Source organism: Oncorhynchus nerka, linkage group LG27 (genome assembly GCF_034236695.1).
Source record: "Oncorhynchus nerka isolate Pitt River linkage group LG27, Oner_Uvic_2.0, whole genome shotgun sequence".
In the NCBI taxonomy this organism is placed as follows: Eukaryota; Metazoa; Chordata; class Actinopteri; order Salmoniformes; family Salmonidae; genus Oncorhynchus; species Oncorhynchus nerka.
The window spans coordinates 74,837,608-74,865,065 of record NC_088422.1 but is presented as its reverse complement, the minus strand read 5'-3'; the positions used below and the strand labels follow the sequence as shown (position 1 = coordinate 74,865,065).

Sequence of the window (27,458 nt, the reverse complement as noted above, 5' to 3'; positions counted from 1 at the left end):
ACATCGGCAAACCACTCACACACATGACGCCACACACACTATCTTCCATCTGCCAGGTACAGTTGAAATCGGGATTCATCCGTGAAGAATACACTTCTCCAGCATGCCAGTGGCCATCGAAGGTGAGCATTTGCACACTGAATTCAGTTCTGATGCAAAACTGCAATCAGGTCAAGACCCTGGTGAGGACATGAAAAATGTCCTCACCAGTGAAAAATGTCCTCACCAGTGAAAAATGTCCTCACCAGTGAAAAATGCTCACTAAAAGGGATGTAAACAAATTTGTGCACAAAATTGAGGAATAAACTTTGTGTGTATGGAACATTTATGGGATATTTTATTTCAGCTCATGAAACATGTTGCTTTTATATATATCCTCCTGGATGTGGCTAGCTTTTTATGTGTTCTCTAAGGACATTTTAATGATAATGATGAGTAATTATTAGCAATCATAGCACATAGTATAACACAGTGTGTGAACATGGAGTACATTTAATGAGAGAAAAACAGAACAAAGAAACTACTGCAAATATTTCCCCATAGCTCAAAGCCCAGAATGCAGACAACCACTTCCCAATGCAAGGATTGGTTTACCAGGGATCTTTTTACACAAATTAAAGATTTTCAATAGAAGTACATTCATGTCATCTTCCAAACACTGATACATGCACATAAATTCCTTCCTTGAACATCTTGTGATAAATAGACAACTGGAGGTCAACAGTAGTAGCAGCAGAAGGTCGATAAGGTACACGCACACACACACACACACAATCATATAATACTACCACATCCCTATGCTTTGTGCAATGTGATAATACATGTATAGACTGTCACTCACTATACACGCAAGCATGTAACTTTACATCCACACTAGCACATTCACAAATGTATTGAAACGGTTTATGCCAATAGAGTACAATACAATATCTATAAGACTACTGTTGCATTAAGATAGAACCTTCAAAAGAAAAGAAATACGGCATATAAAAAACAAGAGAATATCAGTAATTATAAGCAAGAGCCAAGGAAAGGTCCGTTTTGGTCACATTCTAATCATCCTTAGTCAATATTATTATTCACATGACAAACCCAAAAATGTATTGAATTTTAAAGTAAACTACTGGTTAATAATTTAATAAAGTTAATATAACATTTGAATTTTAAGAGTTATTTATTTTGTAGGTAAAAGGCTGTTTGGGGATATCAGTGAGTAGGATTAAAGCAGCGAGCTGCTTGGTAAGGATCAGGTGGTAGACAACTACAGACAGCTGTACAGGGCTGTATCAGGTATATGCTTGCAACATTTCTGAAAATTCCCATGTTTTCCAAAAATGCTGGTTGGAGGATATCATATTTCTTGCTTGTTTCCATCCAACCGGGATTTCTGGACTACCTGGAAATGTTGGGAAAGTTACCAGAATTTTGCAACCCTTGCAAGTATGAGGGCCAGGCAGGCTGGTCAGACAGCATAATGTTTGTTAAGGCGCTGTAGGGCGTCGGCCACGATGTCCAGTTCATGTCTCAGATCCTCCACCATGCTGTTGATACTGGATGTGTCCTTCAGCACGTCCACACTGTGGGTGTAAGGGTTGTACCTCACTGTAAACGGACGCTTGATGGTCTTGGCAAACTCTCTGTGTGCATAAGAACAGATGATGACGAAAACATAACACAGCCAAGGTTTGGAAAGGTAAAAGAATAGTTTATTAGCCCACTAACAGTTTATCTGCCCACAGAACAGCCAGGAATGTAAGGTCACAATTGACCTACCTCATCTTGACTTTGGCCTCTTCAAAGCTCTCTGACACAAAGTAGACGTCTTGGAATGTAGTGATAATGCACTCCTGCTTGCAGGTGACCTTGGGGTCAAAGGGCATGATCTTTGCATTGTCGGAGAGTGCATGCTGTATGACGGGAAAAAAGTATCTTAGAATTTTTCCTTTGCATCAGATGGTGTTTTTACACTTTAAATGGTGTTTGAATATTAAAATTAATATGAAATACTTTTACCTTCAGCTCACTGATAGAGGAGAGAAGTCCTGCGCCATAGGCTCTCATCTTTCCCTCCTGTTTACACAGGCCAAACTCTACTGTGAAAAAGTAACACTGTAAAACAAAAACACAAAAAGCCAACAACGTTTGAATATATCAGTTAGACAAGAAAAACAGTTAAATTCAAGCACAGTGTTTGGATATTGTTATAATGGAAACAGCACTTACGGTGGCCAGCGTCTGGACAGACTCATCTGAGGCCCCCAGAGAAGCCAGACCTATCTCCTGGGAGAACTGGGCAAAACTAGGCTCCGCCAGCAGAGGGACATGACCCAACAGCTCATGACATGTGTCTCTGTAATGCACACATAAACACACACATACATACAGTATGTTGATTGTTAAGCCAATGGGCAGACATGTGCAGCTTTGTGACAGTGTAACCAAGTGTTCTTCCATTAGATTTTTGAAACAATCAACCCCCCTATCCACATCAAGGGGACAGTAGTGGGGAAGGTGGAAAGTTTTAAGTTCCTCGGCGTACACATCATTGACAAACTGAAATGGTCTACCCACACAGACAGTGTGGTGAAGAAAGCGCAACAGCACCTTTTCAACCTCAGGAGGCTTAAGAAATGTGGCTTGTCACCTAGCACACTCCAAAGCGTTTACAGATGCACAATTGAGAGCATTCTGTCAGGCTGTATCACTGCCTGGTACAGCAACTGCACCGCCCACAACCGCAGAGCTCTCCAGAGGCTGGTGAGGTCTGCACAACGCATCACCAGGGGCAAACTACCTGCACTCCAGGACACCTACGGCACCCAATGTCACAGGAAGGCTTAAAAGATCATCAAGGACAACAACCACCCGAGCCACTGCCTGTTTACTCCGCTACCATCCAGAAGGTGAGGTCAGTACAGGTGCATCAAAGCTGGGACTGAGAGACTGAAAAACAGCTTTTATCTCAAGGCCATCAGTCTGTTAAACAGCCATCAGAGAGGTTGCTGCCTACATAGAAATCATTGGCCACTTTAATAAATGGAACGCCAATCACTTTAATAATACCACTTGAATAATGTTTACATATCTTGCATTACTATTCTCATATGTACAGATGAAGTCGGAAGTTTACATACACCTTAGCCAAATACATTTCAACTCAGTTTTTCACAATTCCTGACATTTAATCCAAGTAAAAATTCCCTGTCTTAGGTCAGTTAGGATCACCACTTTATTTTAAGAATGTGAAATGTGAGAATAATAGTAGAGAGAATGATTTATTTCAACTTCTATTTCTTTCATCACATTCCCAGTGGGTCAGAAGTTTACATACACTCAATTAGTAGTTAGATAGCCTTGCCTTTAAATTGTTTAACTTGGATCAAACTTTTTGGGTAGCCTTCCACAAGCTTCCCACAATAAGTTGGGTGAATTTTGGCCCATTCCTCTTGACAGAGCTGGTGTAACTGAGTCAGGTTAGTAGGCCTCCTTGCTCGCATACGCTTTTTCAGTTCGGCCCACACAATGTCTATATGATTGAGGTCAGGGCCTTGTGATGGCCACTCCAATACCTTGACTTTGTTGTCCTTAAGCCATTTTGCCAAACTTTGGAAGTATGCTTGGGGTCATTGCTTCAATATATCCATATCATTTTCCTCCCTCATGATGCCATCTATTTTGTGAAGTGCACCAGCCCCTCCTGCAGCAAAGCACCCCCACAACATGATGCTGCCATCCCCGTGCGTTACGGTTGGGATGGTGTTCTTCGGCTTGCAAGCCTTCCCCTTTTTCCTCCAAACATAACGATGATCATTATAGCCAAACAGTTCTATTTTTGTTTCATCAGACCAGAGGACATTTCTCCATTAAGTACGATCTTTGTCCACATGTGCAGTTGCAAACCGTAGTCAGGCTTTTTTATGGCAGTTTTGGAGCAGTGGCTTCTTTTTGCCTACTGGCCTTTCAGGTTATGTCAATATAGAACTTGTTTTACTGTGGATATAGATACTTTGTACCTATTTCCTCCAGCATCTTCACGAGGTCCTTTGCTGTTGTTCTGGGATTGATTTGCACTTTTTGCACCAAAGTACATTCATCTCTAGGAGACAGAACGTGTCTCCTTCCTGAGCGGTATGACAGCTGCATGGTCCCATGGTGTTTATACTTGTGTAATATTGTTTGTACAGATGAATGTGGTACCTTCAGGCGTTTGGAAATTGCTCCAAAGTATGAACCAGACTTCTGGAGGTCTACAGTGTCAAGGTCTTGGCTGATTTCTTTTGATTTTCCCATGATGTCAAGCAAAGAGGCACTGAGCTTGAAGGTAGGCCTTTAAATACATCCACAGGTACACCGCCAATTGACTCAAATTATGTCAATTAGCCTATCAGAAGCTTCTAAAGCCATGACATAATTTTCTGGAATTTTGCAAGCTGTTTAAAGGCACAGTCAATTTAGTGTATGTAAACTTCTGACCCACTGGAATTGTGATACAGTGAATTATAAGTGAAATAATCTGTCTGTAAACAATTGTTGGAAAAATGACTTGTGTCATGCATGAAGTAGATGTCCTAACTGACTTGCCGAAACTATAGTTTGTTAACAAGAAATTTGTGGAGTGGTTGAAAAACGAGTTTCGATGACTCCAACCTAAGTGTATGTAAACTTCCGTCTTCAACTGTATATACTGTATTCTATACGATCTATTGCATCTTAGCCTATGCCGCTCTGTCATTGCTCATCCATATACTTATATATTCTTATTCCATTCCATTCCTTATTCCATTAGGTATTTGTTGTGAAATTGTTAGATATTACTTGTTAGACATTGCTGCACTGCCAGAACTAGAAACACAAGCATTTTGCTACAATAACAATAACATCTGCTAACCATGTGTATGTGACCAATAACATTTGATTTGATTTGAATGATTATGTATGCAGAAGCACCTTTGAGTACCTATCTCATGCTGGACTGTAGCTGTGGAAAATGCCCTTTTGTGTTGCAATCAGCCGGAAGAGTTAAGTTTGCTTAGGGGTGTGACAGGCCAGGCTTGTTCAATCAAATACAGGCTTTTTGTATGGAATGATACTCTATGTTCCTCTATGATGGTTTTTGGTATGGTGACGTACTGCTATGTTTACAGTATGTGACTATGAACATCACACTGATATACTCAACATCAGATGGATTTATGTTCAACAATGAAAGTAAATTAACATTTGCCTAGACTAACTTCTCCTTATTAATGTAACATTAGTCAAGGGGTACTTACGGCTCAGGTGTGTAGAGTGGGTCAGAGCTGTGGCGAACATACTGAGTGCAGTGGAAAACCCGGAAAGCCAAACCTGCCAGAAAGTCTCGTGGGGAGAGGTAACCTGCCACGGGCCGAATGATAAAGCCTGTGCGCTCTGATGAAACACACACATACGTTTTTCTCAAGTAAAAGGCCACGACACATTCAGCAACATCTAATTTGATACCCCTAAATCCACACTTTTCATTTTCCAATAGCCTTCATTATGCTGATAAGCATCAGACTGAATGAGACTGTGTGGTGTCATGTATAGTGGCAGACTCTGCCTGTCTCACCTCTGAGGAAGTGTGACACATCTTCAAGCTGGGGGATGTTGTCCTCCCTGCAGTCACAGTGCTTGGAGAGCAGTGGCAGGTTCTTCAGGTACTCCCGGCAAGCATGGGTTGGATACAGCTTATTGAGCTCCCGATAGACCACACCCCAGGTCTTCACCTCCTCCTCTGTGAACTCGATATGCGGAATTGGATCCCCACTAAAAGAGAGGAAGAAAGAGAGAAACAGAAATATAATGAAAGAGAGTAGCACTACAATGAAAAATGTGTTGTTCTGCCCCTGAACAAGTAAGTTAACCCACTGTTCCTAGGCCGTCATTGTAAATAAGAATTTGTTCTTAACTGACTTGCCTACTTGATTAAAGGTTACTTTTTTAAAAATACAGTAGAAATGTCTAGCTATACCTGTGTGCATTAGGACATTAAAGTATTAAATACACATAGTGTCATAGCTTTCTAAATCAGATCTCACATAGCATGATAATATGACCTACTGTTTGTAGCTCATGGCAAGATCAGCAAAGTGTTTCCTTCTTTTGCGGTAGACGTTGTCCTTGAAGCCCTGCAGACAAAAAAGATAAGTAATTGAGGTGTGACAGCAACTCATGCACTGACTTACTGAGTGGCTATTCCGTAAGTGTGCCGCTTATCACAATAGAAGTATTAGTCTAATCCTCCATCTGCCACTCTAATACAGTCAGTGTAGTTCTAACTGGCTTTGATAGTTGTACCATTGCCACAGGTTTGCCTCCTGTCTGAGTCTGAGACATAGAGATCCTATATTAGGAATGATTGGATATCTTGTGGCCTATGGTGGTCTAGCGGTCTAAGCCGCTGACCCTGGCACACATGTATACCAGAGTCAGCATGGATTCAAATCAGGCCCACTGCCCTTTGACTCCCTCTGTCTTTCCAACACTATTCTGTCTCTTCAAAAATTACAAAAGGAGTGTGACTGCCACACTCATTAAACATTTTTATTTAAAAATAATTATTGGATATCTATGGTCAGACAGGCTTGCAACTAGAATGTAAAGTCATTGACCAGAGCATATTAGAAGGTATGCCTACTGGGTGATCAGCATCCAGGTCTAAGCCATACATCAAGACACGGTTAGCACACATGTCCAGGTCTGAGATTTTCTTTGGGAACCAGGGAATATCTTCAGTGTCTGAAACAAAAAAAACATGGGATGATCTGGGATGTCCTCTACACTAGATTTTAGTAATGTCTGGGGCTATTTGGGATCCTTGGGACATCCCTACCTCACTGAAGTTTACATTTAAAATGGTTAAGGTAAGGGTTAGGGTTATGGATAGGTAAGGGATATGATTATGGTTCGGGTAAGGGTAGGGGTTAAGGTTAGGGTGTGGGGTAGGGATGTCCCAAGGATTCCGGATAGCACTGACCCTTCAGTAACCTCGTACAACAATCTGGAAGTCTCTCTTTCGCTACATGCCGAGGTAATTAGTCTGGTAATAGATAATAAGCCTACGTGGCTAGACTTTAGGGACTGAAATTATTTCAAAAGTAGCAGCTGGGCCTACCTTCTTCAGGCAGGCTGGAATTGTCAGGTTGGTCATGGTCCATATCAACTACGTTGGCGGCGTGCTTTCGTAGCAGCTCAGTGAGCTCCTTGAGTTGCTCGTGGCTGCTGTCACAGTCAACAAAGATCTCAAATTCTGAGCCGCGCCGCCTCGATTTTCGGGACTCGATGTGAACAAGGTTGACGTGGTTCTCCTGGTGATGATTATAATACAAGACATTTAAAGTTATGTCATGTATTTGATGTGCATGATAATGTCTCTACCAGTGTTGGGGAAGTTACTCTGAAAAAATAGTTTACAAAGCTACCAATTACTTCACACTGGAGGGAGTTAATTAAGCCACACTAAAGCTACCCTTATGAAAATATAGTTCAATTAACTAAAGTTACTTAGAAAAATGTGTTAACTACATCCAAACTACTTCTTGATAAATTATCATATCTAAATCTGAAATGTCATAGACTACAAGTTGCAAGAATAGATCACTTTGGAGTCAGATGTTAACAGAATGTGTAATTTAGCCTATTAAACACAAAAACTATGTTTCACGTGAGAATTAGGCAAGTCCAATGCTGAAAAAGAAAGGAAATGATTGCCTACTTCACACATATTTTATTTTTGCAACAAAAAAGTAGTCTGTTGTCCCGGTACTTAGCTTCACCGCTACATGCCCCCCAAAAAGTTATTAAGTAATGAAAACACTATCAAGATTTGAATTGAGTTCAACTAACACCAAACTACTGCAATATGTAGTTAAATTACTAGTTGAACTACATGTAGTTCACTACTTCCCAACACTGGTGTCTACCATCACCCGTTTGGTATGTGATAGCCTACTTTAAAATATTCAACCTTACTTGAAAAAGTTTTAGTGCCTTAACGAGCCCGCCAACTTCATTCTTGAGGGAAAAGGCGATGGCCGTGCGACCCTTTTCTAAAGAGCGACCATTCTCCCAAGATGAACTCTTGTTGTCCTTGTTCTCGTCGATCTTGCTGAAGGTACACTTTTTCATCTGTTGGGAAAGCGAGTGAAAATATTAATGAAAAACAAACCTCGGAGCTGGCAAGGCCTATTTGTGGAAAGTAAGGATTTGGCAGTGTTTTGGGCTATGATACACCATTTATCAAGGCTGAAAAGGAAGTTAATTGTTTTGGAAAAGCACATCACCTCCGACGACAATTTGTTTGAAAGGGCAAGCTGCGTTTTAGATGGACTGATAGGCCTACGGATTTGTTCAATATCCTGTGCTAAGAGCTGTATTTGAACAAGAGTTTGCTAGCGTCACAAAGAAAGGGCAACTAAATCAAACAATGTATTTACACAACCAAAGCTCACCAAAGTGTAAATTAACCCTCCCCTCCTGCTGTGTTCCGGTCGAATTGGACCGATTTTCAAGTTTTCTCTCTGAAAAATGTAATTAATTTAATCTGATTGTCATAAGGTTCCATGACTTCGTCCACACAGCACATCTGAACACACAAAATACATTTTGATAATTTTCCTGACATTTTGGGTGTTTTATTTAACTTTTGTACACCTGTGGCGTTCCCATTAGTAATGAATGGGTGTGAGATTACAATTAGTGTATAAAATTTAGTTCAGGCACATGCCCATTCATCAGATGGACACACTTCCTCTCCCAGACCACCACATGCTTGTGTGTTTGAGCACACACACACACACACACACACACACACACACACCTCACTCCCCTTCTTGGCTTCCATGGCAACCCCCACGGGAATATAATATTTCCCCCACAGCAACCACACCTGTTGGCATTCTCACAAACAATCGCAACATTGTTTCAATAATAATCTTTAACTTTTCTCGCAGCTCTGGTATATCAATCTTTTTTGAGGCCTTGCTCACAATTCATTCTGTGGCAGCACAATGGCCAAACGATATACTGTATGTGAGGCTCTTGATCATATCTTTGATCATGACACTGGTAAGGAGGAGAGAGGCCAGGAAATTGACAGTGAAGATGCATTAGAGGAGAAAGTGTCAGAAGTTGAAGACAACACAGAATATGATCCAGACCAAGAGACAATCGATGTGGAACAATCCAGTGATGAGGAAGAGGGCCCTGCTGAGGTTGTTGTTACATTCCGGTCAAATAATGGGAATTTGTCGTGGTCTTCATCTCCACCAGAGAGGAGAGGTCGGCTGAAAATGTTATCAGGATGACCCCAGGGCCAACGAGATACGCCATATCCCGGGTTGATTACATAAAATCCTGTCACTATTTAAAAATGTGAAATGGTTTCAAAACAAATGTCCTTGTTAAACTTTGACACAAAGTAGTCTGTGATAAATAGCACAATATGTTTAATCTGAGTATTTGTTATAGTCAAAATAATCCATACATTATGTTTTTATCACTCAAAAACGAGTTTTATGAGCTCAGGTCAATGAGGCCTACAGGCCATAAATTTAAAAAACATCTAACACAACATTAGGTGATAATATGTATTATTATGAATTTATAATCAGATATAATGGGGCGGTCATTTTGGACCAGGAACACAGAATTAATTAACATGAAACGAACTCAACAGGAGGGTTAAGAGTAAACAATCACAGTATTCACTGCAGCTGAACGCAAACTGAATACCCCACCTAATCAGGCTACTTCGAGATTTCAGCACTGGACAGCGACTACACTTGGCTGCATTCAAAAGGAACTTTGGAACTGTGACTGAAAATAAAGTATAGGGACAAAATAATATCATAATTTAGACTGATATCGTTAGGTCTAAATACCACACACTTAATTCGCCTATAGATTGGAAGCGTTAAACGGTCGATTTTTTTTCCGTAGGCAACATGTATTTTGGCAATGCTGAGTTGTGTCTGTCTCATTGTAAAGAGATCTGCAGCAGTAATCGCATTTGGTGACGAATGATAGCGCTCTCCAATCCAAATCCAACCCGGGATTATAGATGGCTACTTTCAGCGCAGCAATAAATCCAACAAGGTAACATATCCTGGACGTATTCTCTTATCATCTTTAGGTGTTCAAATGGTTGATTTTGTCGGTTTCATTTCAGTTGAAGCCAAATGTCTTTTGGGGCAATCATCAGAATATTATAAATATTTTTGGAATAGGCTAATTAATCTAAATTAAATGTACATTTATTGACAGGAAATACAATTAAAATCAACATGTTGTACACAAACGTGCACAGTCTTATCAATTACTTGCGTGGTTTTAGTTAATATCTCAATAATATGCCTAAATCAAGATGCAGTGGCTCGTAGTGAACACAGACAAATAACTTATTTTATCTAGTCTGATGTCTGCGAAGATCTGCGGTGTAAGCGTTCTGAAAAGTTATGACTGCGTGCACCTTTATTTCACTTTACTATAATGTATTTTGCAATGACCTCCTTATTGTATGACGTAGGCTACGCATCTCATTTGTCTCCAGACTTAGGTGGGTTAGGGTTAGGTCACACATAAGAGAGCTAAACCTAACCAGAGTGGAGAGGAAAACTCTGATATGAACAGAAAATAAATTAACTAATGAAGTGGAGGGTAAGATTACAGATTGGCGCAACAAAAGTAAATCATTTATGTGTGATAATTGAAGTCGAAAGTAAAATGCATCATGTTTGATTATTCAAGCCTTTGCCAAAAGCTTATTAAATCAAAGACAATTCAACGTAAAATGACTGTTCATTTGTATTGTTCCATGGAAAATAATTTCGTTTAGTTTAGCCAGTTCTTATTTACTTACAATATAAATTTAATTTACCTCATTATTCAGTTGCTTTTCCTCGTAACAAGTGTGCAATGAAGAACTCATAGAGTCGAAAGACCTTCCTCTGCGCGGCCCGTCAATCTTGTTTGAATACATGTCAAAGTCCTTTGATTGATATGTTTTAGTGAGAATAAGTAAGGCAGTCCACTGCTGCTGTATCTGCTATGATATACCTATATACCTCTCACTCAAAGCACAAGGCGCCTCAGTATTTATGAACACTGAGTGGAAGGAGGGGGTGGGGATGGGGTGGGGGGAGGAGTATCACAACTATATGCCTAAATGTAACATGGTAATGGTTATACAACTAATCTCACATTAATGTCACACACTGATGATTACAAAATATTCACTTTCACGAAGGGAATCAGTAGACTTTAATAATAAGGTACTGTTGGTGTAGTTGTGACTGCTGGCTAATTGCCATGAGGGAAATGTAAGCCTATCATACAGCCTACACCAACAGCAAAACATCCCAGGTCTAAAGGTTTTCATATCGATGTCATATCATATACTGTACATAAACTGCATTTAAAAACACAATCCCAACTACTCATCCCTATAAAAAGTTCAGCACCACAGCATAATGGACAGTTTCCCCCATCTGGACGGTTCTGCGGCTTCCAAAATAAGAGATCTATCTATACAGCACACACAAAACGTGACCTGTTGTAGACCTTGACATTTTCACATTTGTTTGGTATACAATTAGTCATTGTAATCTTCCTCTTGTTCTCTTTTGAGTGGGGTTAGAGAACGTTTTGAAAGACACCTGTTGAGTAAAGACCACAGAAAATACCAAACCTGAATTTAACTAAGAGTATATTAAATAGTGGTGACAGATACCCCTGCCCCGCTTCCCATCGTAGTCTAGGCCTATACAGTGCCTTTGGAAAGTATTCAGACCCCTTGACTTTTTCCACATTTTGTTACTTTACAGTCTAATTCTAAAATTGATTCAATTTTTTAAATATCCTCGGCAATCTACACACAATACCCCAGAATGACATTGTTGCACATTTATAAAAAAATAAATACTTTATTTACATAAGTATTCAGACCCTTTGCTATGAGACTCGAAATTGAACTCAGTTGCATCCTGTTTCAGCTGCATCCTGTTTCCATTGATCATCCTTGAGCTGTTTCTACAACTTTATTGGAGTCCACTTGTGGTAAATTCAATTGATTGGACATGATTTGGAAAGGCACACACTTGTAAGGTGCCACAATTGACAGTGCATGTCAAAGCAAAAACCAAGCCATGAGGTCGAAGGAATTGTCTGTAGAGCGCCGAGACAGGATTGTGTCGATACACAGTTCTGGAGAAGCGTTCAAAAAAATGTCTGCAGCATTGAAGGTCCCCAAGAACACAGTGGCCGACATAATTCTTAAATGGAAGAAGTTTGGAACCACCAAGACCCTTCCTAGAGTGGGCCAAACTGAGCAATCGGGGGAGAAGGGCCTTGGCCAGGGAGGTGACCAAGAACCCAATGGTCACTATGACAGAGCACTAGAGTTCCTCTGTGGAAATGGGAGAACCTTCCAGAAAGACAACCATCTCTGCAGCCCTCCACCAATCAGGCCTTTATGGTAGAGTGGCCAGACAGAAACTACTCCTCAGTAAAAGACTCTTGCCAGCCCGCTTGGAGTTTGCTAAAATCATGAGAAACAAGATTCTCTGGTCTGATGAAACAATGATTGAACTCTTTGGCCAAAATGCCAAGCGTCACATCTGGAGGAAACCTAGCACCATCCCTACGGTGAAGCATGGTGGTGGTAGCATCATATTGTTGTGATGTTTTTTAGCGACAGGGACTGGGAGACTAGTCAGGATCAAGGCAAAGATGAGCGAAGCAAAGTACAGAGAGATCCTTGATGAAAACCTGCTCCAGAGCGCTTAGGACCTCAGACTGGGGCGAAATCTCACCTTCCAACAGGAAAATGACCCTAATCACACAGCGAAGACAACGCAGGAGTGGCTTCGAGACAAGTCTCTGAATGTCCTTGAGTGGCTCAGCCAGAGCTTGGACTTGAACCCGATCGAACATCTCTGGAAAGACCTGAAGATAGCTGTGCAGAAACACTCTCCATCCAACCTGACAGAGCTTGAAAGGATCTGCAGAGAGAAATGGAAGAAAATCCCAAAATACAGGTGTGCCAAGCTTACAGTGCTATACCCAAGAAGACTCGAGGCTGTAATCACTGTCAAAGGTGCTTCAACAAAGTACTGAGTGAAGGGTCTGAATACTTATGTAAATATAATATTTCTGTTTTATATTTAATACATTTTTGTCTTCTCTAAAAACCTGTTTTTGGATTGTCATTATGGGGTATTGTGTGTAGATTATTGAGGGGATTTTTTTTTTGAATACATTTTAGAATAAGGCTGTAACGTAACAAAATGTGGAAAAATTCAAGGGGTCCGAATGCACTGTACTTCCTGAAAAACTCCAGGACCCAATTGCACATGTTTGACTACTGTATGACGAACCTGAGGGAGCGGGGGCGTTATGTTCCTAAGGGAGCTTGGTACAACATCATAAATGTGTTAATGAACAGTGGTCATATTGTAATAATGACGTGGATGTTATGAGCAATTCTTGTGTTTACAAGCTCACACCGTTAGTAATTGCATTAAAAGTGCAAATAATGAGGGTTTCCTTTAGGAAAATAAATGCAACACATGACTAATCTTTTATTCAGACATTCTCACGCAACCGCTCCTGCTTTATTGGTCTTTGTCTCCACCTCCACTCCTCGCTCACTAGACTGAGAGACTGACGTAGGCTAGCCATGTCTGCCGGTAAACAAGACTGACCACGCGCTGCTTTGTGCGTCTCAAATACCCATCTAATTAGACCATGTGCAAAGAGGCTACTCAGCGCCCCAATTCACTTCTATCTTTGACTGAATTGGAAAAAAGACAGTTTTAACCGGATTAGTGGAAAATAGTTCAATACTGATTGTGTGAAGTGTTCTGTGCAATGTAACCTGTATACAGTTGTAGGCTACACCTTATTTGGGTGGATATGTGTGTGTGTGTGTGTGTGTTACATGAGAGATCTATGACCTCTGTGAGTGAAGGGATACAGAGACCTGAGGAACAGGCAGGAGGGCTATCTAGGAATGGTTTCATGTGTAGCCTTATTAGTATAGATCATCTGAGGGGATGTATATGGTTTGACCTCTCTTCAGTTTGTGGTGGGAAAGGTGCAGTAAGGAGGCCAGGAATCCAGTAATATCCCAGAAATTATTCTAGTTATAGGAAATATTTTTGTGAATCCTACTATTGTATACTGTTTAGCTGATTAGATTCTCACATAAGACAAACTCACTTGCACGTTTTTTATTAGCAAAACAATATAATAAAACAATTTTTCACATTTTGCCAATTGGTTTACCATTAAGCAGCCTGACATATTTGACAAATATTTTGTAATGTACAGAGCGCATATTTTTCTGTCGATTATCCTTAGCAAACAGCAGCCACATTCACATTCACATCATCACATCCTGTCTGTGGGAAACTCAATATGAGACCTGCCCATTCAAATATACGTTCTCACAATTCGGAGTCAGATCCATCACTATGATGTCTAATGTAGTTATGGAGCTCAGTCCCTCTACACTCCAGCCAATAGTACTATGAAGCCTTGTGTGTATTCATGTTCTCTAAAGTAGCCTTGGAGCCTGGACCATCTTCATACCGTCTAATGATCAGTATCCGGTATAATGCAAGACAGCATATTCATCATTATCCCCTCATTCAAGTTCATTTACGCTCATATTGGTTTGCATCAGGTTTAATTTTGTCTTTCAATTGCATGGACCATTGTCTGGACTGGATAGATAACTGCAAGTTGAATTTGGTTCAACATGTTTGCCTATCAGAATATAAATCCCACTGAAATAAGGGCCTATTTTGACTCCTTTATTGGCAATGCAATGATGGGTCAGGGTGCAATCATATTTAATCGTTGACGTCTTTGTGTACAACAGACAACCTTGTGATGAATGCTTAGTGACATTATGAGTTGACATTGAGAAGACCCAGATTTCAGATAACTGTGATGTCCTGGTTTAGCACCTTGAAGGGATGAGCCTTTTGAGATGCATTGAGATTGGAGAGCAGGATTATTGCACAGCATGAGATTTACTTAATCTGTGTCTCTCTCATCTCTTCCACATCGGCAACAACCATGCTGAGCCATGAGTAACCATGTCAGAGAAGCTTGCATGACTACCATGACCTTCACACTGAAGACGTTTAAAACACTTGTCTGTTTGAATCTTTGCCAAGCATTGAAACATGTATTCAAAGATCAGTTTATTGACTGGTTGCTCAAACCTCTCTTTTCATCTGTCAGATGTTTTTATTGAAGGGAAACATTTGATACACAATAGACCCCCCCCCCCATCTTTACTGACCATCAGTTTACCAGACATTCTCACATTACTTTCCAGAAAAGCTCAAGCTTGTCCTGAGCCTTTTTTATAAATTGTTTTATGAGTTGAACACATTGGGAGGGATCTTAGATGATTACTCCATACAGAATCCATCAAGATCTCTGACATCTTTCGTCTGCACTAATGGACTGCCCTATTCAATTCAAACCTCAGGTTTTTAATGGGTTTCAAGATTGAGATGAGATGGCCATTGCAAAATGTCGATTTTGTGGAATTTGATGTGTGCTTGGTATGAATAATGATAAATATCATACCAAATATGATAAGTTTTGTGGGCATGATCTTTGTGCATCTGTAACTTTCTAACTTTCTATCATTGTTCATTCACGATGCATTCATGATTATCCGTAATCATGGTAGCTTCCACATTAATATAGAAGTGTTCAAGAACATATTATATTGTTATTTACAATAAAAGTGACTCCAAAATGACATTTTACATTATTTACCACTAATTTCTATTGGGCAGAAAATAATCTGAAACACAACCAAAAGAAACTGCAAATGTTTCCAACAAGTTTGTAGACACAAGCTTGATGGAGTCATTGTGTGCTAGGAAAATGAGACCAAATACTAAACATTTGACTACATTTAATACACTAAAGGGGTAATTTCTCCAATTACTTCTGACACCTTCAAATGGCAGGACTAGAGACATAAACTGCTGTCATTTCTAAACAGTAAAACAGATATGTACTGTATATAAAATACCAACAAATAAAATGTGACATTCTGTGCTATCGCCTCATACTTTATAAAACATTTGACCTCAAATCCAAAATGCTGGAGTGTATAGCCAAATTAAACGTTTTAGCTTCACTGTCCAAATAAATACATACCGGAGAGTACATAGTTCTTGACTAAAACTGGGAAATATTGTCTTGACAAATAGAATAATAGGAACAGACTTCGGTAAAATTATGTACATTTACCCTACTATGCAAAGATTTGAAAATGATAATTAATTGTTTGGTATAGTCCTAGGTTCTTTGTGCTACATTGTAAATGTTTTTTATATACTTCACATGTAGAGGAGATGTTAATTAAAAATACTGAGTGTATGCACCTCTCTTTCAGCAGGAGAGTGTCTTTTGTCAAAGCCCTTTTTGAAGAGTCTTCTATTATGGGGGAGGAAAGCTATGCTCACCCATCTGATTATCAGAATACATGCTTTTCATCCTGTGCCTCTGCATCTATCACCCATGTGGCAACCAGAATGAAGCTTATATTCTCCTCCTGTTTCCATTGAAACCTATTTGATAAACATTGAACACCTGTCTGTCACCTTTATATAAGAAGTAGACTCGTGTCAAACAAAGGTTAAGAAATACTTCTAAGTGTAAAAAAACATGTTTGCCATCTATCTAAATCAGATTGCACAATAAGCATACAAATCACTGTTCCATGAACATGGTGTAATTATAGGACTGTTGACACTAGAGCCACTATGAGCCAACTTCGGAAATACGTAGAGGGACCTAATTGAAGTGCACCGTATTTGTCACTGATGTTGGAATGACTGATGAGGTGATGAGTCTGGGTTGATGGGCCAGGGAGGATCTCACGTAGTGATGTACGGTAGATGTACAGTTGAAGTCGGAAATTTAGATACACTTAGATTGGAGTCATTAAAACTCATTTTTCAACCACTACACCAAATACTTGTTAACAAACTCTAGTTTTGATAAGTTGGATAGGACATCTACTTTGTGCCTGACAAAAGTCATGTTTCCAACAATTGTTTACAGACAGATTATTTCACTTATAAGTCACTGTAACAATTCCAGTGGGTCAGAAGTTTACATACACTAAGTTGACTGTGCCTTTAAACAGCTTGGAAAACTCAAGAAAATTATATAATGGATTTAGAAGCTTCTAATAGGCTAATTGACATCATTTGAGTCAATTGTAGGTGTACCTATGGATGTATTTCAAGGCCTACCTTCAGTACCTCTTGCTTGACATCATGGGAAAATCAGCCAAGACCTCAGAGAAAAAATGTAGACCTCCACAAGTTTGCTTCTTCCTTGGGAGCAATTTCCAAACGCCTGAAGGTACCACGTTCATCTGTACAAACAATAGTATGCAAGTATAAACACCATGGGACCACGCAGCCGCCCTACTGCTCAGGAAGGAGACGCGTTCTAGAGATTACCGTACTTTGGTGCAAAAAGTCAAAAAGTGCAAATCAATCCCAGAACAACATTAAAGGACCCTGTGAAGATGCTGGAGAAAACTGGTTCAGAATTATCGATATCCACAGTAAAACGAGTCCTATATCGACCTAACCTGAAAGGCCGCTCAGCAAGGAAGAAGCCACTGCTCCAAAACCGCCATAAAAAAGCTAGGCTACAGTTTGCAACTGCACATGGGACAAAGATCATACTTTTTGGAGAAATGTCCTCTGGTCTGATGAAACAAAATAGAACTGTTTGGCCATAACGACCATCGTTATGTTCGGAGGATAAAGGGGGAGGCTTGCAAACCAAAGAACACCATCCCAACCGTGAAGCACAGGGGTGGCAGCATCATGTTGTGGAGGTGCTTTGCTGCAGGACGGACTGGTGCACTTCACAAAATATATAGCATCATGAGGAAAATTACGTGGATACATTGAAGCAACATCTCAAGACATCAGTCAGGAAGTTATATCTTGGTCGCAAATGGGGTCTTCCAAATGGACAATGACACCAAGCATACTTCCAAAGTTGTGGCAAATGGCTTAAGGACAACAAAGCAACAAAGCAGCACAGAAAAAGCATGTATGAGCATGGAGGCCTACAAACCTGACTCAGTTACACCAGCTCTGTCGGGAGGAATGGGACAAAATTCCACCAACTTATTGAGGGAAGCTTGTGGAAGGCTACCTGGAATGTTTGACCCAAGTTAAACCATTTAAAGGCAATGCTACCAAATACTAATTGAGTGTATGTAAACTTCTGACCCACTGGGAATGTGATGAAAGAAATAAAAGCTGAAATAAATCATTCTCTCTACTATTATTCTGACATTTCACATTCTTAAAATAAAGTTGTGATCCTAACTGACCTAAGACAGGGAATTTTTACTAGGATTAAATGTCACAAATTGTGAAAACTGAGGTTAAATGTATTTGGCTAAGGTGTATGTAAACTTCTGACTTCAACTGTATACATTCGTGTGCAATAATTGACTATCTAGAGAAAAACTGTATCAGTCCCCTGGACAATATTTCCCTTCTACTGTAAGAGCTGCAACTTGTCTCGCCATAACTGTTTTCCATGAAAACACTATAGCCATGGCTGAGCCACGTGAAAGTAGGAAGACAGGTTTGATGCAGGAAGGCAGGGGGCGAACATGTGCAGTCAAGAGAGTGGACATGATGAGAAAATATGAATGCATGGTTCAATGGGAATTCAGGCTGTCAGGTCCACTTTGTGCAAGACATGGATCCACAGGATGAATGACAGCTAAAGGAAAGCTCTGGGGCAACAGTGAACAGGAAGTCAAATCATATTATCTGTATGGCCATGAATCTGACGGTGGCCGTTTGATTCAGTCTCTCTTCCTTCTATAGGTATATAGGGGTCCATGCTTTAGGTAGAGGAACAGAGATAGGCCCTACCACTGTCTCTAATTCTAAGACTGCATCATCATTCATGATACTGTGCATGATACAACTGCCCCCAGCCCCCACCCAAAGAGTTTGTGTTTGCATGCAACCATAGACTCTATATAACAACAAGCCTTTGTAATTTCCAAAAGTGGCGACAGCAGCACCACCATGTGAAGGACCAAGGAAACATAAACATACATCTCAACATGGAAACAAATTTCACACATGATGAAACTGGTTGAAAATTCTCTCAATATAAATGCGTACTGAATAGATACAAAAGGGATAACTTGCACATAGATTGTAGTACCAAGCGGGCAGAATGACAGAATCCACACAAGTGACATGTGTCTGTGTTTATCCATCAATTTGTTGTTGTTGTGTCAATCTCTCTGTCTGTCTGCTAGATTATACTAACTAAAAGTATTTCTGAATCAGAATTCACCATGCATCATGTGGCATACAGCAGGTCAGCCACCAGGGGGAGACTCATCGAGGACTGGTGACAGACGTAGTATACATCACGAGGCGATGGCTCCATCTGCTGGACATGCCAGGTCTCAATGGGCCCTCCGGACAGGACTAATTGGGGCTGATTGGGAATTGGTGAGTAATCAAGGGCTGATTTCTCACCAGCTGTACAAGTCCCATAAAGCTGCCAGAAGGGGAGCACACAGGGAAGAGAGTGGGGCAAGAAAGGACTCCCATATAGTTGGGGGAGGGTGCAGAGGAAACAGGAGTGAGTTCAGTTTTTGATCCCCACAGGATACAGCAAGACCCGGAGGCAAGAAGACGATATCCCGGAGAGGGTCTCATCGGGGAGACATATTATTTTCTTTTGAACTATTATTTTAATAAACACCTTTGAAACTGAGCTAATCCTACTCTGTCTGTGTCTGATCTGTGTAACCATTTTGACCCAACCCCTTGGTCTTCCACAAGTGGTGGAGAATGCGGGCATTCTGATAACGTGGTCAGATCAGGGTTGACATTTACACAGCATCAGCATGGGCGAGTTGATAGCTCAGTTCGTCCAGGTCCAACAAGCACAACAGGCGGTTCAGGAACGAACGCTGGAGGAACAGCGATTACAAAACATCCGCCTCGTTGAGGAAATCAGGAAGCTGCAAGGAGGAGCATCTCCTGAATCACATTCCAACCAGATTTTAATCAAGCTGACGGAAGACGATGACATCGAAACATACCTCTGTACGTTTGAACGGACAGCGCTACGGGAAGGATGGCCAAGGCCGAAGTGGGCAAGTCTGCTGGTCCCGTTCCTCTCTGGGAATAGCCAAAAGGCATATTGGGACCTGAACGACGAACAGGCGGATAAATACGACGGACTCAAATGGGAGATACTCAGCCGCTACGGGTACAGCCTGGCCCATCGGGCTCAACTGTTCCACGACTGGAGGTTCGTACCCGACGCATCCCCCTGAGCCCAGATGAGCGACCTACTGCGCGTCACCAGGGCAACTGACGTATCCTAACCGACGTATCCACCCTCTCCATCCTTGACAAAGTGGTCCTGGATCTCTTCTTACGGGTGCTACCCCTCTACATGAAGAGAGCAGCAAGTCTATGTGCGAGACCTTGGAGGGCCTCCTGGAAGCAGTGGAGACACATCAGAACACTCAGGCCCTTCTGAGTGGGAGCCGGGCCAAGTCGGTGACACGTTCAAAGAGACGGAAGGACAGCCCCACCGCTGTGTACCCCAAACCGACAGTTGCCAGGGCCAAAGGATCGCAAACCCGTGGAGAGACGGCTGGGGTCGGGCCGACCCTCCACCGACGACCCCAGGTAGATGGAGACCAAAGGAGGTGTTTTGAGTGTGGCGCCCGGGGGCACATTGCCTGGAATTGCCCGGCTCAAGAGGAGTCGATGCCATCAGAAAGCCCCGGAGGCGAGGTGGGTCACGCCGTGAACCAACTGCACCCATGGTCCCGGTGAAGGTTGACGGACATGACACGGAAGCTCTATTAGACTCCAGAAGTATGGTTACACTCGTAACCACAAGCCTCCTGAACCAGGAGACCGAACGTGGTAGGGAGATGTCCAGTGCCTGTGTTCACAGTGACACAAAGCGGTATCCAACCGTATCGCCCAACATCGTGACGCCACAAGGGAGCTGCCAGATGATGGTGGGTGCAGTACCAGAGTTGCCGGTACCTCTCCTAGTGGGACAGTTCGCGCCCCCATGGGGGCACGAGCTGAAGACAAAAATACGAGCAGGTCGAAGAAGAGGGCGGGGATGACCCATCGCCTGTAAGGCCCGGAAGCAACCGGTTGACCAAATCAAATCAAATCAAATTTTATTTGTCACATACACATGGTTAGCAGATGTTAATGCGAGTGTAGCGAAATGCTTGTGCTTCTAGTTCCGACAATGCAGTGATAACCAACAAGTAATGTAACTAACAATTCTAAAACTACTGTCTTATACACAGTGTAAGGGGATAAAGAATATGTACATAAGGATATATGAATGAGTGATGGTACAGAGCAGCATACAGTAGATGGTATCGAGTACAGTATATACACATGAGATGAGTATGTAGACAAAGTAAACAAAGTGTCATAGTTAAAGTGGCTAGTGATACATGTATTACATAAGGATGCAGTCGATGATGTAGAGTACAGTATATACGTATGCATATGAGATGAATAATGTAGGGCAAGTAACATTATATAAGGTAGCATTGTTTAAAGTGGCTAGTGATATATTTACATCATTTCCCATCAATTCCCATTATTAAAGTGGCTGGAGTTGGGTCAGTGTCAATGACAGTGTGTTGGCAGCAGCCACTCAATGTTAGTGGTGGCTGTTTAACAGTCTGATGGCCTTGAGATAGAAGCTGTTTTTCAGGCTCTCGGTCCCAGCTTTGATGCACCTGTACTGACCTCGCCTTCTGGATGATAGCGGGGTGAACAGGCAGTGGTTCGGGTGGTTGATGTCCTTGATGATCTTTATGGCCTTCCTGTAACATCGGGTGGTGTAGGTGTCCTGGAGGGCAAGTAGTTTGTCCCCGGTGATGCGTTGTGCAGACCTCACTACCCTCTGGAGAGCCTTACGGTTGAGGGCGGAGCAGTTGCCGTACCAGGCGGTGATACAGCCCGCCAGGATGCTCTCGATTGTGCATCTGTAGAAGTTTGTGAGTGCTTTTGGTGACAAGCCAAATTTCTTCAGCCTCCTGAGGTTGAAGAGGCGCTGCTGCGCCTTCTTCACAACGCTGTCAGTGTGAGTGGACCAATTCAGTTTGTCTGTGATGTGTATGCCGAGGAACTTAAAACTTGCTACCCTCTCCACTACTGTTCCATCGATGTGGATAGGGGGGTGTTCCCTCTGCTGTTTCCTGAAGTCCACAATCATCTCCTTAGTTTTGTTGACGTTGAGTGTGAGGTTATTTTCCTGACACCACACTCCGAGGGCCCTCACCTCCTCCCTGTAGGCCGTCTCGTCGTTGTTGGTAATCAAGCCTACCACTGTTGTGTCGTCCGCAAACTTGATGATTGAGTTGGAGGCGTGCGTGGCCACGCAGTCGTGGGTGAACAGGGAGTACAGGAGAGGGCTCAGAACGCACCCTTGTGGGGCCCCCCGTGTTGAGGATCAGCGGGGAGGAGATGTTGTTGCCTACCCTCACCACCTGGGGGCGGCCCGTCAGGAAGTCCAGTACCCAGTTGCACAGGGCGGGGTCGAGACCCAGGGTCTCGAGCTTGATGACGAGCTTGGAGGGTACTATGGTGTTGAATGCCGAGCTGTAGTCGATGAACAGCATTCTCACATAGGTATTCTTCTTGTCCAGGTGGGTTAGGGCAGTGTGCAGTGTGGTTGAGATTGCATCGTCTATGGACCTATTTGGGCGGTAAGCAAATTGGAGTGGGTCTAGGGTGTCAGGTAGGGTGGAGGTGATATGGTCCTTGACTAGTCTCTCAAAGCACTTCATGATGACGGAAGTGAGTGCTACGGGGCGGTAGTCGTTTAGCTCAGTTACCTTAGCTTTCTTGGGAACAGGAACAATGGTGGCCCTCTTGAAGCATGTGGGAACAGCAGACTGGTATAGGGATTGATTGAATATGTCCGTAAACACACCGGCCAGCTGGTCTGCGCATGCTCTGAGGGCGCGGCTGGGGATGCCGTCTGGGCCTGCAGCCTTGCGAGGGTTAACATGTTTAAATGTCTTACTCACCTCGGCTGCAGTGAAGGAGAGGCCGCATGTTTTCGTTGCAGGCCGTGTCAGTGGCACTGTATTGTCCTCAAAGCGGGCAAAAAAGTTATTTAGTCTGCCTGGGAGCAAGACATCCTGGTCCGTGACTGGGCTGGGTTTCTTCTTGTAGTCCGTGATTGACTGTAGACCCTGCCACATGCCTCTTGTGTCTGAGCCGTTGATTTGAGATTCTACTTTGTCTCTGTACTGACGCTTAGCTTGTTTAATAGCCTTGCGGAGGGAATAGCTGCACTGTTTGTATTCGGTCATGTTGCCAGACACCTTGCCCTGATTAAAAGCAGTGGTTCGCGCTTTCAGTTTCACGCGAATGCTGCCATCAATCCACGGTTTCTGGTTAGGGAATGTTTTTATCGTTGCTATGGGAACGACATCTTCAACGCACGTTCTAATGAACTCGCACACCGAATCAGCGTATTCGTCAATATTTTTATCTGACGCAATACGAAACATGTCCCAGTCCACGTGATGGAAGCAGTCTTGGAGTGTGGAGTCAGCTTGGTCTGACCAGCGTTGGACAGACCTCAGCGTGGGAGCCTCTTGTTTAAGTTTCTCCCTGTAGGCAGGGATCAACAAAATGGAGTCGTGGTCAGCTTTTCCGAAAGGGGGTCGGGGCATGGCCTTATATGCGTCGCGGAAGTTAGAGTAACAATGATCCAAGGTTTTACCACCCCTGGTTGCGCAATCGATATGCTGATAAAATTTAGGGAGTCTTGTTTTCAGATTAGCTTTGTTAATTAAAATCCCCAGCTACAATGAATGCAGCCTCCGGATAAATGGTTTCCAGTTTGCAAAGAGTTAAATAAAGTTCGTTCAGAGCCATCGATGTGTCTGCTTGGGGGGGGATATATACGGCTGTGATTATAATCGAAGAGAATTCTCTTGGAAGATAATGCGGTCTACATTTGATTGTGAGGAATTCTAAATCAGGTGAACAGAGGGATTTGAGTTCCTGTATGTTTCCTTCATCACACCATGTCTCGTTAGTCATGAGGCATACGCCCCCGCCACTCTTCTTACCAGAAAGATGTTTGTTTCTGTCGGCGCGATGCGTGGAGAAACCCGTTGGCTGCACCGCATCGGATAGCGCCTTCCCAGTAAGCCATGTTTCCGTGAAGCAGAGAACGTTGCAGTCTCTGATGTCCCTCTGGAATGCTACCCTTGCTCGGATTTCATCAACCTTGTTGTCAAGAGACTGGACATTGGCAAGAAGAATGCTGGGGAGTGGTGCGCGATGTGCCCTTGTCCGGAGTCTGACCAGAAGACCGCTACGTTTCCCTCTTTTTCGGAGTCGTTTTCTTGGGTCGCTGCATGCGATCCATTCCGTTGTCCTGTTTGTAAGGCAGAACACAGGATCCGCGTCGCGGAAAACATATTCTTGGTCGTACTGATGGTGAGTTGACGCTGATCTTATATTCAGTAGTTCTTCTCGACTGTATGTAATGAAACCTAAGATGACCTGGGGTACTAATGTAAGAAATAACACGTAAAAAAACAAAAAACTGCATAGTTTCCTAGGAACGCGAAGCGAGGCGGCCATCTCTGTCGGCGCCGGAAGTATCTACGGGTCTGGAGTCGGAGTCGGCGACAGAACCCAACCCCCCCCGGGGAACCACTGGAGGAGGAGCCCAGCCTCCCCCTCCTTGATTTCGAGGGGCCAGTCGAGACACCTGCTGGGGGCCAACTGAGGGGACAATTTGGGATGGCCCAGTGGGAGGATCCGAACTTGAAAGCCGCCGCAGCCCAAGAGATAGCGGTGGATGGACAGCTACTTCCAGGGGTGAGAGACTGACGATACACCCATTTCCAAATCAAGAATAACCTTTTGTATCAGGTGTCGCGCCAACAGGGTGAACTTCAAGAGGTATTGTTGCTGCCCCAACGGTACGTGGTAACCGTTCTTCAGCTGGCCCACACCCACCTGTTGGGGGCGCATCTGGGGATGGAGAAGACCCGGGAACGGATCGCCGCCCGGTTCCATTGGCTCGGGATGAGGAGGGCCGTGGAAGACTGCTGTCCTGAGTGTCAACTCACTGCCCCAAAAGTATACTTCTGAAACCCACTGGTCCCCCTACGAATCATCGGGGTGCCCTTTGAACGCATCGCCATGGACATAGTGGGACCACTGGTAAAAACAGCACGAGGACACCGGTTCATCCTGGTGATAGTAGATTATGCCACCCGGTATCCTGAGGCCATTCCCCTATGGGCGGCGGTATCCAAGGGAATCGCCCGGGAGCTGGTCCACCTCTTTAGAGCGGGTGGGCATCCCGAACGAGATCCTGACAGACCAAGGTACTGAGTTTATGTCCCGCCTAATGAAAGAGTTGTGTGCTCTCCTGCAGATCAAGCAGATCCGGACCTTCGTCTTTCACCCGCAGTCGGATGGGCTCATCAAGCGCTTCAATAAAACGCTCAAACAAATGCTGCAGGAGGGCATTCAGCAGGGTGGGAAGAACTGGGACCAGCTACTACCACACCTATTGTTCTCAATCTGAGAAGTACCCCAGTCCTCCACTGGGTTTTCCTCTTTCGATCTCCTCTACGGGAGGAGGACATGCGGCCTACTGGACCTCACTAAAGAGGTGTGGGAAGCCCAACCGACCCCCTTACGCAGCGTGGTAGAGCACGTGGAGACGATGAGGGAGCGGATGACAGCCATATGGCCATTCGTGAGGGAACATATGGAGAATGCCCAATGTGCCCATGCCCAGGTCTACAATCGGGGAGCCCAGCCCCGAGAATTACAGGTGGGAGACAGGGTGTTGGTCTTAATCCCCGCGGCCAAAAGTAAGTTCCTGGCAACATGGCACAGGCCATACGAGGTGACTGAGAATCTGGGACCTGTCAATTAATGCGTATGGCAACCGGGGAGACGGAAACCCCAACAGATTTACCATGTGAACCTGTTGAAGAAGTGGCACGAGAGGACAGCCTTGGCTGTGTTATGGTCGGGACCCAGAACGCTAACGGTACCAGTGGTGGTCCTGAGCAATAAGGACCTCGACCCGGCACAGAAGCAAGAGCTCAGGGAGTTCGTCAATCGTAACACGGCGGTGTTCTCCGAGAAGCCGGGCCGCACGACCCTCATTGAACACCACCTCTGTACCCGGCCTGGGGAAATGGTACGAAAGAGGCCATATCAGATTCCGGAGGCCCGACGGAAGGCCGTAAAACAGGAAGTCGAGGCTATGCTGAGGATGGGGGTTGTTGAAGAGTCCCACAGTGCATGGTGCAGCCCCATCGTGTTGGTGCCCAAACCGGATGGTAGCCTCTGCTTCTGTAATGATTTCCGGGGTGTGACCGACATAAGCTTGTTCGACGCCTACCCCATGCAGAGGGTGGACGAGCTTATTGGGGCGGCAGGGTAGCCTAGTGGTTAGAGCATTGGACTAGTAACCGAAAGGTTGCAATTTCAAATCCCCGAGCTGACAAGGTACAAAATTTGTCATTCTGCCCCTGAACAGGCAGTTAACCCACTGTTCCTAGGCCGTCATTGAAAATAAGAATTTGTTCTTAACTGACTTGCCTAGTAAAATAAAGGTAAAATTTAAAAAAATAAAATAAAATTGACCGATTGGGAAAGGCCCGGTACATCAGCACCCTTGACCTGACCAAAGGATATTGGCATGGACCGTTGGCAGCCTCCTCCAACGGAGGAGTTTTTGGCGTTTTTGACACCAGACGGATTGTATCGGTACCGGATGCTCCCGTTCGGTCTCAACGAAGCCCCGCCCACATTCCAACGACTGATGAAGAGAGTGCTTCAACCCCACCAACAGTACGCAGAGACCTATCTGGATGAAATCATCATCCACAGCCAAGGTTAGGAAGAGCACCTGATGCGCCTCCAGGCGGTGCTGGACGCGCTCGGACAAGCCGAGTTGACCGCGAACCCCAAGAAATGCAAACTAGCGTTCGAGAAGGTGGAGTACCTGGGGTATTTGATGGGACGGGGGAACGTCAAGCCCCAGGAGAGGAAGGTTCACACGGTACATGACTGGCCAGTTCCATGCATTTTGACACAGGTCAAGTCCTTCCTGGGACTGGAATACATTTATATTTACATTTAAGTCATTTAGCAGACGCTCTTATCCAGAGCGACTTACAAATTGGTGCTTTCACCTTATGGTTTATCCCCAACTTTGCGGCTATAGCTTCCCCCCTCACCGATCTAACCAGGGCCCGCCTCCCAAAAACAGTGAAATGGACTGACGAGACAGAAGCAGCGTTCAGCCGTCTGAAAGAAGCGATGTGCTCCCATCCG

The 27,458-nt window shown here is 43.5% G+C and overlaps 1 protein-coding gene across 1 annotated transcript; it reads right to left on the bottom strand.

Annotated features, from left to right (window-relative positions):
* Positions 1-474: 474 nt before the first annotated feature.
* LOC115111128 (tryptophan 5-hydroxylase 1-like) lies at positions 475-11,078 on the bottom strand. The gene is made up of 11 exons (XM_029637007.2): positions 10,898-11,078; positions 7,993-8,148; positions 7,136-7,328; positions 6,659-6,759; positions 6,082-6,149; positions 5,591-5,787; positions 5,274-5,409; positions 2,224-2,350; positions 2,014-2,109; positions 1,774-1,907; positions 475-1,637 (listed from the first exon to the last, which is right to left on the bottom strand). Exons 1-11 carry the CDS (start codon positions 10,997-10,999, stop codon positions 1,463-1,465), a joined length of 1,485 nt encoding a protein of 494 aa, XP_029492867.1. The 5' UTR covers positions 11,000-11,078; the 3' UTR covers positions 475-1,462.
* Positions 11,079-27,458: the final 16,380 nt, after the last annotated feature.